A 13,437-nucleotide genomic window follows, 5' to 3' on the forward strand; every position below is an offset into this window, starting at 1 on the left:
TCATAGTGGGGGAGGATGCTCTAAACGCGCAAAAGCCACGTACCCCAAGCGCAGTATTGCTCTCGGATCAAATGCCAGATTCACATACGCCACGCCCACCGTCTCCGCCTCTGCGTCACCGCCCTGCTGCGCCGCAGCAGCGCGCACAAGATCCGCCGCCCACAACGCCGCCGGCGCTGGTCCCGCTGCTAGCTCCCCCAGCAGCCGCCCCGCCTCGTCGCGCACCGGCCCGGTACCACGCGCAAGCCGCTGCAGCACGAGGCCAGTCAGGACAAGGGCATGGTGCGTCAGTGGCGTGGCGCCTGGCGGCGGCGGCGCTGTGCCCGACGGTGTTAGTAGAGCGACGAGCTCACGACACGGCCAGACAAGCGCCTCGGGCGTCGTGCTAAAGTCAAACAGATGCGCGAGCAATCGCGCGTGCCAGTAGACCATGTGCAGGCTCGGATGGCTTTCTAAGCTGAGCGCGACTGGCAGGTCTTCGCGGAAGCGCTCGGCCCACGGCATCGCGGTGCTGCCGAGCGCAATGTCGGCGGGCTGTGGAGCGCCGCTGGTGAGTGACGGCGCCACCATGGATGATATGATGGTGGAGGCGAGGCTGAGGAACGGATTGAGGCCTGGGTGAGCGGGTGGAGTTAGTTAGGCGGTTGCGGTGGGGTGCAGCGGAACGGAAAACTTACGGGTGAGATAGTATAGTGACTCCGGGAGTATGGGCTTGAGTGTGTTGGGTGCAGATCGGTATTCGTCGCGGACGAGCGACTGCGTGCCGAAGCCGACAGAGTGCCAGCGGTCCATGACTACCAAGCACCACCAGATGCGTAGACGCATGACTGTGCTGGAATCCGTAGCATCGTCTGTTTCTGCATCGTATTGGTATATCCTTGCCGCAAGGGCCGTAGAGACGGCTCTTCCCAAAATCTCTGCCTTGGTCACGCCGCGCTCTCCTGTTGGCCTGTTGTCAGCTTCGATTGCAAGCAACAAAAGAGTCTGCAGGTACACGAGTGTCTCAACCGACGCTAATATCTTGGATCTATTCTGGGCGTCGATAGCCTCGGACATCTGCCACAGCACCAGCTTCAGATTCGCCTGCGTGAGGTCTCCCGAGAGCGCCTGCTCCGATCCGGAGAATGAGCTAACCGCCGCAAACAGGGCCTCTGTGAAGGCCTCTCGCAACATCGCGGGGCACTGCTCCAGCTGGACATCCAAATCTGCACGCGCATTGGGAAGAAACGGTAGGAAGCCGTAGATAGTGCCAAGATAGCTGGAGTTAAGTCAGTAGGGAGGCAGCATGAAGGACGGAAAGGCTTGATACTCACCTATTGAAAATGGCGTCGTCAATAGTCAGAGTCGATGGGCAGATAATGGGCCCCGTGTTACTGGGCGTGTCATCGAGTACAGGCGGAGATGCTGAATCTGATGCAGGTGCTATGGTTTGGTCCCCTGTTGCTGGCAATAATCCAATTCTTTCTGGGCCGGAGGGCTCTAGTAGAGAGCGGCCTTCGACCCAAGTGTTGTCCTGTCCAGGGCCGACAGAAAGATCTTCCTGGTTGTTGATATTTTCATAGGGCCGTTTCAGGTTGCGTTCTACCGTTGCACGACAGGTTAGTCTGCGCCTTGAAGTTACGCAAAAAGCTTATGCTTCCTACTCACCCATTGTAAGTTTGTCCTCCAAGCCGCTGATGCGCTCAGCCAGTTCTCGGATATACCTGTTCCAACACTCGGTCAGCCAGCGTCCTTCCTCCGCTACAGATTTGCATACACACCCTTTATTCGGGCCTCGCTTCTGTGGCATCCGACTAAACAGACAAACTACATTTGTCCTCCGGCAGTTGGTGCACGGCAAGTTCCCCGCGTTGAACTGCGCATCGCACTTTGCCTTTTTGCGCCGACACTCGTCGCAAGCGCGCGATGCCTTGGCCCGCTTCCGCCCGCCCTCAATGTTCTGCGCATACTGCATCTCCGGCACCCTCGGTCGGCCAGCCACCATCTCCGCTGCCGCTACCAAACCGTAATGACCCTGCGCCGGCGCTCCCCCGCCGTTCTGGGGCTGGATCCCTCGTAGAGCTGGCGCTGCCTGCGCCGCAAGCGCGTGGTTGCCGGGGACCTCCTGCATAACCGATTCAGTTGTCATCCCTGAACCAAGCTGCGCCGCAAGTTGTAGATTTGTGATGGGGTGCTGATGGGGATGGGAAGCAAAGACCGGAGGCGTGGCGTCTACCGGCCCCGAAGACGGCGGTAGCTGGTTGCCGAGGCGTGAGAGGCTCTGAGGCGGCTGCGGCGGCTGCGGCGGGGTGTCCCCTGAGACAGGGAGATCAATAGCACCATCGGGCCGGGGCTTTGCTGGGAGTCCGGTAAGAATGTGGCTGCTGCTATGCATAGGCGCTTCCGGGGCAATGGAAGTCGGTACTTGTGACTGCAATTGCGTGTGAATTGGAGTGTGCGTTACCGCAAACGATGGAGACCCACGAACTGCCGCATCATCTGCCGCCGGTGTACTCGTGCCCGTCTGCGCGGTTGCCTGTGAACCGCCGTCTGTCATGGCTGGAGTTGCTCTGAGGGTGCGAGGGTGTTAGCTTTCTGGTTAGGGTTAGGGTGTGCGTTCACCGGAGTCTCTTGCGAAAACAATCAGCCGATGATGTGAAGTGCCCTGAAGACGCGTTTTGTCGGCTTGCAGATTGATTTCTGCGAGTTAAACTGCGGGAGTACAGCTGCCGGCTTCACAGAGAAAAGAGGAGCGTTTTGGCGTGCCTTGAAGCTTCTTCAGTCAAGCGATGTTTTTGCTGTAAGTCGCATCGCTGCGGGAGAACGATGAGAGATGCTCCGGAATGGAACAACTAATTTTGCGGCGGTTTTGCAAGGCGGAGGCTGGTTGGCTAATGTACGGCACATTGGGTTAACAGTAACCCTAAGATATTACAAGCTTACTTTTGCTTATGTAACCAGGCCTGCATCTTCCAACTCAACATCAACTCTCTTCAATTTTGCTCTTGTTGTCTTTTCTGCCAAAAACCTTTTCCGTAACTCACTAGAATCTCCTCGCCTTTAATGATACCCGCCGTGCGCGTGCGGCTCTTGCCTTCATCCAGCACAAACACGGCCATGCAGCGCTGCCGATGACGCACGCTCCAGACCTCGCGGAACTCGGCGTTTGGGCGGTCCTTGACGCCGCGATAGTCGTTTATGAAGCGCGCCTCATTGCCCATCGTTGCAGCGTCGACGGAAATCTCAAGCTCGTGGTCGAGCCACAAGTCGTAGTCGGACGCCTCATGTGATGCGTCTGGCGGGTGCACGATGCCCAGGTACAGCAGGATGGGCGTGCCGGGCTTGAGGCTCTTGGTCGCAAAGAGCCCGGCTTGGCCGCAGGCCGGGTGCGTGACGTTGGCGATTGGCACAATCTTGGCTTGTGAGCTGGGCAGTCGGCAGATTTCGTCGGGCACTTTGATGATGCCTTCGGGGCAGATTGCAAGCGCCTTGATTTGCTCCTTGCTCAGCCGCGGCGAGTATTTGGGTGCGGATATGTAGGTGATGTGCGGGGGCCAGTTCTTCGCCTTTGCTGACATTGTGAAAAATAATAAGAAGAAAGAGAGTATGTTTATGATCCCACGAAACATTTCTTTTGTGAAAAGTTCATGAGCCGAATACTTGCATGTTGGGCAGGAGGAGCACTAATGATGTTACGAGAGACATAAGGGTTGAACAGGGTTCTAGAGAGGCTTAACATAGGGTGTGGATAGGATTACGATAAGGAACTCTTATCTTCAACCCCACTTAAAAAATATCAACAAGCAGCCCGATCGCCATTGTCGAGAATCTCGAAATTTTGCGACAACACGAATCTTTGGCAGTGGTGATCTCGTGAGCGACCCTTTTTTTTTTTCTTTTTTTTTGTTTACAACCCGACCACAAAAAGTCTGCCAGAAATACCATTCATCATGGGCGCCAAGTTGAAAGGAAGAGCGCGGCAGTTTGCCCAGCTGGAGGAGAAGCCAAAAAATGGTATGTTTTGCTAATGCGCTTGATGGGCAAAGTTGGTTGTTTTTGTTTCTAGGATGTCTGCTAATCATGAGTTCTCTACTGCCAAATAGATTACGACCCCGAAGCCGACAACGTTCCCACTGAGGACGAAGATGTAGATGAAGATAGCGAGGATGAAGACCTCAGCACTGAGCACTATGTCCAGGTCGGGTATGTGGCTGTCTTGAGAAGGGGACGAAAATGTGAGGAAGAATATGCGCAGTACTAACAGCTCATAGCAAGAGCAAACTCCGCAAGAATGAGAGCATGGCCCTAGGTCCCAACTACCGCGGTGCCCGAGTATCGCGTAAAGCGCTCGAGGAAGCCGATGACGACATGCCTGAGAAGGATAGCGACGACGACGATGACGAGGAAGAATTCGACGACCCGGACACAGCAGACCTGGCCAAAGACCAGGCTCGGATAACCGAAGACGAGCTGATAGACAGTGACGGTGCTTTTGTCGAGTCCGACGAGGAGTTTACGGAAAAGTTTACCTTCCGCGGAAGCTCCAAGCCAAATCTAGCAAAGACGCGCAAAAACAGGCCCAAGGCTGTCGACTTCATGTCCGGCTCAAGCGGCGAGGACGAGGATGACTTCCAGGATGCCCAGGAAAAGCAGAGTGGAAGCAGCAGTGAAGACGAAGACGACGATGAGGAGGAAGGCGGCGCCAATGTTGTCATTGATGATGGACGGTCTGATGAGTCTGATGAGGCTAACAGCGAAGAGGATGAGGATGAGGACGACGAGAGTGACGAAGACAACGAAGACAACGAGGATGAAGACGACGATAGCGATGAAGACGAAGACAAAGAAGATGAAACAACGAACCGGAACTTCAACGCCGACGATCATCTCTCGTCCCTCTCAGCCGCGGCTAAGCAGGAAGCACTCAAGGGTATGGCTGTCCGTGACCAACGCAAGCTATTCGACGGCCTTCTCAACTTCCGCATCCGCCTACAAAAAGCCCTAGTCTCTGCAAACACGCTCCCCATAGCCGACAAGGATACGAAAGCTGAGCCGTCTGCTGAGGACGCCGCTGAAGAGGCTGCCCTTCAGCTCTGGAACACTCTAGACAACATCCGCGCAGACTTTACAACCTCTGCTTTTAAGGGATCACAAAAACGCAAGCACCAAATTGATTTGTCAACTGCTACGGAAAGTATCTGGGGCTATATGCAAGAGGACGAGGCCGAGTCGCTCAAGTACCGCCGCGTGACGCTGGATAAGTGGTCGCGGCGGGTCGGGCCGTCTGCAGCCACAAGCCGCGACCGGCTCAAGAGTACCAACAACTCCATCTGCATGGTGCTGGACGAGCAGCTGTCGGAGCCGTCGCGGCTGATTAAGCGGACACAGACTGTGCGGTCGTGTGCGCCGGCCCACGCGACAAAGAAGATTGTCGAGGACGCGCATATCTATGACGACGCCGACTTTTACCAACTGCTGCTCAAGGAACTGGTCGAGCAGCGCACGACGGAGAACGACCAGTCGGCTGGTGCCGCCGTTGCCACAGTCCGCTGGGCAGCGATGAAGGAGGCCAAGACGCGCAAGGTTGTAGATCGCAAGGCTAGCCGTGGTCGCAAGCTCAAGTTTACAGTGCATGAGAAGCTGCAAAGTTTTATGGCGCCTGAAGACCGGCGCCAGTGGGAGGAGGAAGCTATCGACAGACTGTTTACCACATTGCTGGGCCAGCAGGTAGCGTTGGATGAGGAAGACGAGCGGAGCGATGCCGAGGATGATGATGAAAGCATGGATGCTGAAGAGGAGGGTCTCAAGCTCTTCCGGAGCTAAAAGGGAGGGGGTAGTGGAAGTGCAGTGAGAAGAGCTAGAGGAGTTGATGCTGTAGACATGTATATACCACTGCGACAGGTTATTGGAATTACGATCACATCACCACTGAGGCACCGCATCGGCGACAAGGACCCCTTAGCGGCCATCAGCAGCAGCAGCATGAGCAAAGAGCCCCACCATGAGCAAGTGAACGCCAAGATGTACCAGCGGCCCGCCAAAAACGCCGCCAAGCGCATCGCCGCGGCGGATGCGCGCGACGGCGCGGTTACACGGCCAGATGTGGCCAAAGGCAAAAGCGGCCGCGACCATTTTAGCCGTGTCGTCGAGCCCGTCGGGGCGCATGACAAAGATCAGCGACACCAGCACCGTCGACAGCAGCGTGCCGCCGTACGACTGCACAATCAGCTGGCCCGGCGGCTCGGCGTCGGGCAGCTGCACGCGCGGCGCCAGCGTGAAGCTGAAGCCGGCCAGCGTCTCGACGATGATGTGCAGAATGAATGGTGTCGTGGGTGGGAGTAACATGGTGGCAGCCGGGATCTGGGTGGAGTGTGGTGGTTGCTGGGAGGCGCAAAGAGAGAGAGAGAGGAAGAGGCACATAGAGGGGCCCCTAGATTAGATATAGTCAACTAAGACTCAAAGTAGCCGCGGCTAGAAGAGAAAAGAAGGGAGCTGAGCACGTAGGAGGGGAAATAAATGTTTCCCCAAAACAAGGAATGCCCAAGCAAGCCAGCCGGCCAGCGCAAGATAAGTGCCTGGCCAGTGTTTGATCCTTTGATGCTCTATGTTTGCTTGTTTGTGACCAGATGCAGACCGGGGGGGAAGAGTGGATTGCTCGCACAATAGTGGGGCAGTCTTGTCGCACAAAGCCAAGCTGGAAAAAAAAATTCAGAAGCCAGCCAGCCCGCTCAAAACCGCACACGGCCGTGACTCGCAAAAGCGGTCCTGGGAAAAAAAAAAACTCTTGATAGTTCCGACCAACTGCTAAATGATAAAAACGGCAAAAAGTGAAGCTGACCACGATGGGATTCGAACCCACAATCTTTTGATTCCACTGGAAAATTTCGTAGTCAAACGCCTTGCCATTGGGCCACGCGGCCTTCTATTGCTTGCTGAAGGAAACTTTAATGTCGTGATACAAGTACGCAATTACATGCTAGGGTTAGGGTACATTAATTGCGTACTTGTATCACGACATTGGAGTTTCCTTCAACAAGCAAGAGAAGGCCGCGTGGCCCAATGGTAAGGCGTTTGACTTACGTCTGCTACTTATTATAAGGGCGTTAGAGGTTGTTTCTACTTCTGTTAGGTCTCAATGTCCCATATAGTTAAGACAATGAATGTACTAAAGTTGCGAAAAAGACGCATGAAAACTGCATTTATATTAGGGCTTCTTAGGGTTAAGAGAGGGCTGACCAAAGTACAAAAAGGAACTCTCAATATGCCTTCAAGCGGATTTGAACCGCTGACCTCGACATTACTAGTGTCGCGCTCTGCCAACTGAGCTATGAAGGCTACTGGTGATGCTGACGAGCACGAAAATAGCCATTATATAAGAACACTCCAAAAATTTACCCGAAGAAACACCGGTGCCCCAGTAACAAGTGCGTCAATTAGCCTAAATTCAGGAACCGTAACAAGAGTCAAGTCACACAGGATGACAGTCTCAGATTGGCCACACAACTCAACTTTGGCTATCAAGATTAGTTGCGATTCTCCCCAGCGAATAGATAGGCTTATCTAGATGGCCTCTAGACCAGGTACACGACTAAATAGACAAATCACTAACTAGATAGTTCTACTTTTCTGGGCACATGTAGACAGCCAGACAGCCTTGAAGGCTTCGGTGAAATCCCTGCATGAATGATTTCTTTGTAAGCGTCGGAGCCGGGGTAAAAACTACCAGCATACTCGTATACATGCATACATGGAGCTAGACATAAGCTTAAGGCGCTTGTTTGCCGTATACTTAAAGTTCCGGTTGCCGATCTGCGTCCAAGCCTCGGCTGCCACTGTGCCAAGTCACACAACAGAGATTTTCTTTTTTTGCTTCGGTAAGTCCAAGATGTCTGCAGCGTGGCTTAATCCTGGGAAAGTCTGCCCTATGACCACTGCAGGTGTATCTACTACTTGCACAAATCTGGTGCCCTTCTGTTCCCTGTTGTGAGCGAGCCTCTATCGAGCCATGGCCAGAGCCTCTCCCCAGACCGTTACTTTGGTGACGCTTGCCGGACAATCTCGCACCACCGACGTTATAGTGCCCGGATTTTCTAATATATGGTTTTGTTTCCAAGGTGGCTGGTAGCTAGACGACGTCGATTACATAATCTACCTCCCGACTGCACGTCTTGGTCAAGGCTCAATAGTACTCTACTGTTCGCCGATAGCACGTGCACGTTGTTGTGGGTGATCTCACCGTTGTTCAGGATTCAAGTGCTTCATCCTATACAAAAACTGTCTCGCCTGACCTACAGCCCATTCTTGGTCGTGGTCTTGTATCTATTGCCTGCAAACTTATTGGGCCTTCTTTTCTCCGGGTTCGGTTTCATCGGTAACCCTAGAGACGTGACGTCTTACCTTCACTCATCGAGTTCCTTCACTCCGACCGCAGCTCCGTCACAGTTATCCGTCGCTCATCTTACCGCTAGGCCACACAGTTACGTCGTAGCCACCACCACTATCACGTCGCCATGGTTATAGACACATTCGGAGACATGGACCTGTCCATCCTGGGCATCAAGGCGGCATACCCGCCCTACAAACTAGAGCCCAAGGCTTTGGATATCATTGCGAAGCGCTTCTATCCCGACTCACCCGCGTAAGCCGAGCCCACGACGACTGAAATTTTCCTGCTTGACTTACTAATCGCGGCGTGTATAGCATGAAGAAGCTGTTGACTATCAACAATTATACTGGCGTTGACACGCGCTCCTCAATTGGCACACCAGACCATCCTCTCGTGAACATGGAGAAGCCGCCCTCCATTGCTCAGTTGCACGAGGCCTTTATGGAATTCGGAGTGCCCTTGGCTGTCGATGCGTGTAGAGGTGCTCTAGAGCAGGCTGGAGTTGATGTCAGTGAAGTTACACACATTGTGGCCACAACCTGCACAGACAGCGCAAACCCAGGCTTCGACCATTTCTTGGCCAAACAGCTTGGAATCAAGCATCCCGCCGAGCGCGTCTTACTGCACGGTGTGGGATGTAGCGGCGGCCTGGCGGCCTTGAGAACCGGTGCTAATTTGGCCCTTGGACACACAGCCCGGGGAAAGCCTGCGAGGGTACTCTGCGTCGCTCTCGAGATAAGCACAAGCCTGGTAAGAAGCGAACTGGATAGTCTGCACGAAACACAGGAGATGCGCATTGCCCCGGTGCTCTTCTCCGATTGTGGCTCGGCGCTGGTGTTGAGTAATGGCATAGGGCACACAGAAAAGACATCTATGCCAATTTATGATTTGCTTGGATGGCAGTACCATGTCATTCCTGACACTGAGGACTGCCTCGGGTTTGATGCAGATCCCATGGGTAAGTCTTGCCGTTAAGAATGCTTGTTCTTTAAGAAAAAGTCATCAACTGACACTGGTATAGGCTGGAAGGTGATTTTACGACCAAACGTCCCTAAAGAGGCTGCTCAAGCCATGCCCGAGACTTTCAAGAATCTCGTTGCTAGCATCGACAAACTGCCAGCGTGCAAGTCGAAGCCGCAAGACTTTGACTGGGCCGTGCACCCAGGGGGCTCCTCGATTCTCACAGGTGTCGAGCGGGCGTTGGACATCAAGCCCGAGATGATGAGGGCCAGCTACCACGTGTACACCAACCATGGCAACTCGAGCTCCGCCACGATATTCAGCGTGCTTGAGAAGATGACATACAAGGACATGGACGCCTATGCACCCGACGGTAAGCCCAAGGAGTACATGGTAGCCTGTGCCTTTGGGCCCGGCATGGCCATCGAGTCGTGCATGCTCAAGCGCCGTGGCGTCTCGGGCCACGTAGGCGGTGTGGACACGCCGCCCGAGGATGCCAGCGAGGCAGCGGCGAGCCAGACGGAGGACTCTAGCTATCAAGCCGAAGAGTTCATTTCCAGGGCGTTGGAGGAGGTTGATCTTGACTGAAAAGGTGTACTTTTAGAGTCGTTTTGAGAGATATTGATTTGCTATATAGTGCAAGTATCTATGTATGCACAACTAGTTATAGGCGCTCCTTAATACCATCACATGCCTCCAGCTCTTGTTTATGGCTACCGTGTGCGAACTGTGCATATTTGGTGGGCCCTCCCCAGGACAACACAGTGCGGCGCAACCTCTTGCACTGGTATAGACGCCCCAGCAAAATGAAGCTTCAAGAAAAAAAAAAGTTGGTCGTCAAATTTTTGGCCTTGAGAGTCTTCCGACGTCACAGCCCAAAACGCCCACCACAGCACACGAAAAAAAAAATACAGCGCTGCGGCTGAAGTATTCTTTTCTTGCATTTTCACTTCCTACATTTTCCACACGCCAGCAATCATGGTCAAGCGCAAGAGAGAAACGCTCACCATCGAGGCTGCCCTCTCCAAAGCCCGCCAGGGCTTCTTCAAGGCCATCAAGACCGCTAAGGGCTTCGAGCGGCAGCGTCTTGCGAAGCGGCTGCGCGAGCCTGGCGTCACGCCCGAGAAGAAGCAACGGCTGGAGATGGAGGTGACCACCCTCAAGGTACGTCCTTGGGCATCTACGTTGTTCCAATGTCATGGCCTCCTTGCTAACATGTTGTCCCGCATCTAGTCCCTCGACCTAGACCAAACCGCCACAGCACACCTATACTCGGTGCTCAACCGCATCCCGACTATCGCGCAACACCCCGAGCTGCCGGAATTTGTCCGCCGCGGCGTGCCCAAACCGGACATTACCGCCGACCAGAAAGCCGCCCTGCACACCGTCACCAGCAGCCTGTTCAGTCGGCCAAACGTGCGCCAGGTCGTCGACAGCACGCTGGAAGAGGTGTGCATGGTGCTTGATGTGCAGCAGCCCGAGAAGAAACGATCACGCAGTAGAAAGGCCGACTTTGCCCAGGCCGACGACACGGAGAAGGCGCCAACGGGCCAACTGGAAACTGCACCAAAGGCTGCAGAGAGCCCGGTCGAAAACAGGAAGCTGAGCGCCAAAGAACAGCGCGACGAGATGCGGAGGAAGCTGCTGGAAGGAATCAATATGGACGCCATTAGTGGTGATGATGACGATGAGGAAGGGGAGGACCTGGAAGAGTTCAGTGGCTTTAGTGATGACGAGAGCGGCGAAGAAAGCAACGAGGACGAAGATGTCCAGGGGGAGGGTGATATAGACTCGGATGCACAAGAGGCAGCCATCTCCAAGATGGACGCCCTTCTTGGTGGCTCCGACAGCTCTGACGAGTCTGATAGTCCCAGGAAAGCCCACTCTGCTGCTTCCCGCAAGGCCTCAGCCAAAACCATTCGCGTACGCGACATCTCCGTGTCCTTGTCCCCCGAGGGCTCGTCGGAATCCGAGTCGGAATCAGAAGACAATACGCTGCGCTCCAAAGCCACGCTCAAGTCCCAAGCCAAGGCCAAGGCCAAGGGCGCAAAGTCCACCGCCGACTCGACCTTTTTGCCGTCGCTGATGGGCGGCTACGTCAGCGGCTCTGAGTCCGAGGCGTCGGATCTAGACATTGCGCCGGCGCGCAAGAACCGCCTGGGCCAGCGCCAGCGCCAGGCCATCTGGGAAAAGCGCTTTGGCGACAAGGCCAAGCACCGGCAGGCGGACGCCAAGAAGCAGAGCGGCAAGGACGCGTCGTGGGATGCAAAGCGCGGCGCCGTCTTTGACGGCGGCAAACCGTGGAAAAAGGGCGTCGATCCGTTTACAAAAACCGAGGCCAAGTCGGATAAGCCAAAGAAGATTGAGAACGGGAATGGCGGCACGGGCGCGCTGCATCCAAGTTGGGAGGCGCGCAAAAAGGCCCAGGAGCAAAAGCAAAAGATTAAGATTAATGGTGCACCGGCGGCAAAGAAGATTACGTTTGACGACTAGACCGGTACATATTTACCATGTTGAAATAGAGACTCTGAAGCAGCATACATTCATCACATGTTGTGAAAAGGAAATAATTAGACGTCTATATGATAACCATCCCGTCGAACCTGCATGCCATTCGCCGTGTTTCTTTGTTTCTGTCGTCACTCTTTTTTTTGCTATACACTATTTGCTCCTCGCACTCTTTAATGGGCGCCAGGGCCGTAGTGAACGGTACGGAAGAAGTCCATGACACCGGTGAAAACCACCAGCAGAATACCACCACCAGGGCCCAGACGCAGCACCTTGGGCAGGAAGCCCTTGTACAGAGCGCCGAAGCCCTCCTCGCGGGCAATGGTAAACAGGCCAGGCCAAGCCCAGTTGTACTTGGGCGTCACGCCGGGCACCTTGATGGTGTTCTGGATGCGGGACTTGACGACGTCCATGGGGGTGTTGAGAACGGTACCGACGGTGCCACCGATAGCACCCGATATCAGGTCGTTGGTGATCTGGCCGCCCTTAGTCTCGGCCTTGGGCAGCATCTGGCGCACCTGGAAGATGCAGCCAAAATAGCCGGCGTTCCACACAATGTGGCGCCACAGCGTGCTCTCCAGGCCGTTGTACATGGCGAGCACGCCCTCATTGCGGATGGTCTTTTTGATCACGTCCAGCATGCCGCTGTACTTGCCGGCTGATGCCTTGTCCTGCAGGCGGATCTTGACCAGCTCAAAGGGTACAACCACAAAGGACTCGGTGGCTCCAGCCGTGGCTCCCGTCAGGATGGACAGAGGCTGGGTCATGGTGGTCATGCCGAATAGGTTGCGGTAGACCTTGCCCCACTCGTCGTTGGCGGCGAACTTGGTGGCACGCTTGGGGGCCTCCATGAGAATGGGGGCCGTGATTCCGCGGTACAGACGGGAGGCACTATATAGAGAGGATGTTTCCTTTCAGTTAGCCGGGAGAGTGGAACTCTGGGATCAGGGTTGAGAACGTGGACGTACCCCTCATTTCTGACAATCTTCTTCAGGCAGTCGAACATGCCATTGTAGGCCTCCTCGCCCGTGGCGGTGGCAGTCTGGAGCTGGCTGGGCGCCCGTTGTATTAGACTCGGATCGGACAGCGCCGGGGTCGGGGCCGGGGCCGGGCTGAGTATTGGATGCGGCCCGAGGCGCGAAATGACGTCGGGAATGGCGGACTCACATGCGCGTCTTGATGACATCAAGAGGGTACCTGTAGAGGTCTGCGTTAGCTGGATGGTCTGGGGAGCCCTGTGGCTAGGACATGCAGCAGCGCAAGGGGCGGCAGAGTAGGACTTACATCACCAGGATCTACTTGGAACCAATTCGTGCATGGTTAGTTTTGCATCACAACAGCGTGGCACACACGCGGCATCTTGACAAACCTCGGAAACGCCAGCAATGGCACCTGCGGAGCACGGAACAAGTCAGAGAAACGGTCTGGGAGAGGCGCCCGGGGCTGACGCATAAGCCGGCACGACGATAAGCGTCAGACGGCGCAGTCGCATGAAGCCGGCGGACCAGGAGTGAGAGCAAAGAGCATAAGACGGGAAAGAACATGTGAGACTCACCAGCTCCGAACTGGTAGACAAAAGGAAGCGGCTTATCGGTTCCGGACAT

At 55.0% G+C, this 13,437-nt stretch overlaps 7 protein-coding genes across 7 annotated transcripts; 3 read left to right on the top strand and 4 right to left on the bottom strand.

Moving 5' to 3' along the window:
* Window positions 1–2,536, bottom strand: BROUX77_004544 (uncharacterized protein; the record flags this gene model as incomplete). Its single annotated transcript, XM_073749318.1, has 5 exons — window positions 1–614; window positions 678–1,258; window positions 1,314–1,581; window positions 1,648–1,703; window positions 1,761–2,536. 5 exons carry the CDS (start codon window positions 2,534–2,536, stop codon window positions 1–3), a joined length of 2,295 nt encoding a protein of 764 aa, XP_073605001.1.
* Window positions 2,537–2,972: 436 nt separating this feature from the next.
* BROUX77_004545 (uncharacterized protein) lies at window positions 2,973–3,557 on the bottom strand (the record flags this gene model as incomplete). Its single annotated transcript, XM_073749319.1, has 1 exon — window positions 2,973–3,557. One exon carries the CDS (start codon window positions 3,555–3,557, stop codon window positions 2,973–2,975), a length of 585 nt encoding a protein of 194 aa, XP_073605002.1.
* A 372-nt stretch (window positions 3,558–3,929) lies between these two features.
* BROUX77_004546 (uncharacterized protein) lies at window positions 3,930–5,802 on the top strand (the record flags this gene model as incomplete). Its single annotated transcript, XM_073749320.1, has 3 exons — window positions 3,930–3,993; window positions 4,083–4,182; window positions 4,251–5,802. The coding sequence occupies 3 exons, from the start codon at window positions 3,930–3,932 to the stop codon at window positions 5,800–5,802; spliced, it is 1,716 nt and encodes a 571-aa protein (XP_073605003.1).
* Window positions 5,803–5,937: 135 nt separating this feature from the next.
* On the bottom strand, window positions 5,938–6,324 carry BROUX77_004547 (uncharacterized protein; the record flags this gene model as incomplete). Its single annotated transcript, XM_073749321.1, has 1 exon — window positions 5,938–6,324. One exon carries the CDS (start codon window positions 6,322–6,324, stop codon window positions 5,938–5,940), a length of 387 nt encoding a protein of 128 aa, XP_073605004.1.
* A 2,165-nt stretch (window positions 6,325–8,489) lies between these two features.
* BROUX77_004548 (uncharacterized protein) lies at window positions 8,490–9,913 on the top strand (the record flags this gene model as incomplete). Its single annotated transcript, XM_073749323.1, has 3 exons — window positions 8,490–8,617; window positions 8,680–9,323; window positions 9,387–9,913. The coding sequence occupies 3 exons, from the start codon at window positions 8,490–8,492 to the stop codon at window positions 9,911–9,913; spliced, it is 1,299 nt and encodes a 432-aa protein (XP_073605005.1).
* Window positions 9,914–10,303: 390 nt separating this feature from the next.
* On the top strand, window positions 10,304–11,818 carry BROUX77_004549 (uncharacterized protein; the record flags this gene model as incomplete). Its single annotated transcript, XM_073749324.1, has 2 exons — window positions 10,304–10,489; window positions 10,559–11,818. The coding sequence occupies 2 exons, from the start codon at window positions 10,304–10,306 to the stop codon at window positions 11,816–11,818; spliced, it is 1,446 nt and encodes a 481-aa protein (XP_073605006.1).
* Window positions 11,819–12,006: 188 nt separating this feature from the next.
* Window positions 12,007–13,437, bottom strand: BROUX77_004550 (uncharacterized protein; the record flags this gene model as incomplete). Its single annotated transcript, XM_073749325.1, has 5 exons — window positions 12,007–12,724; window positions 12,802–12,945; window positions 13,001–13,074; window positions 13,203–13,225; window positions 13,389–13,437. 5 exons carry the CDS (start codon window positions 13,435–13,437, stop codon window positions 12,007–12,009), a joined length of 1,008 nt encoding a protein of 335 aa, XP_073605007.1.

Source organism: Berkeleyomyces rouxiae, assembly GCF_048999995.1.
Source record: "Berkeleyomyces rouxiae strain 22BRR77 chromosome Unknown BrBRR77_ptg000004l, whole genome shotgun sequence".
Classification (NCBI taxonomy): Eukaryota; Fungi; Ascomycota; class Sordariomycetes; order Microascales; family Ceratocystidaceae; genus Berkeleyomyces; species Berkeleyomyces rouxiae.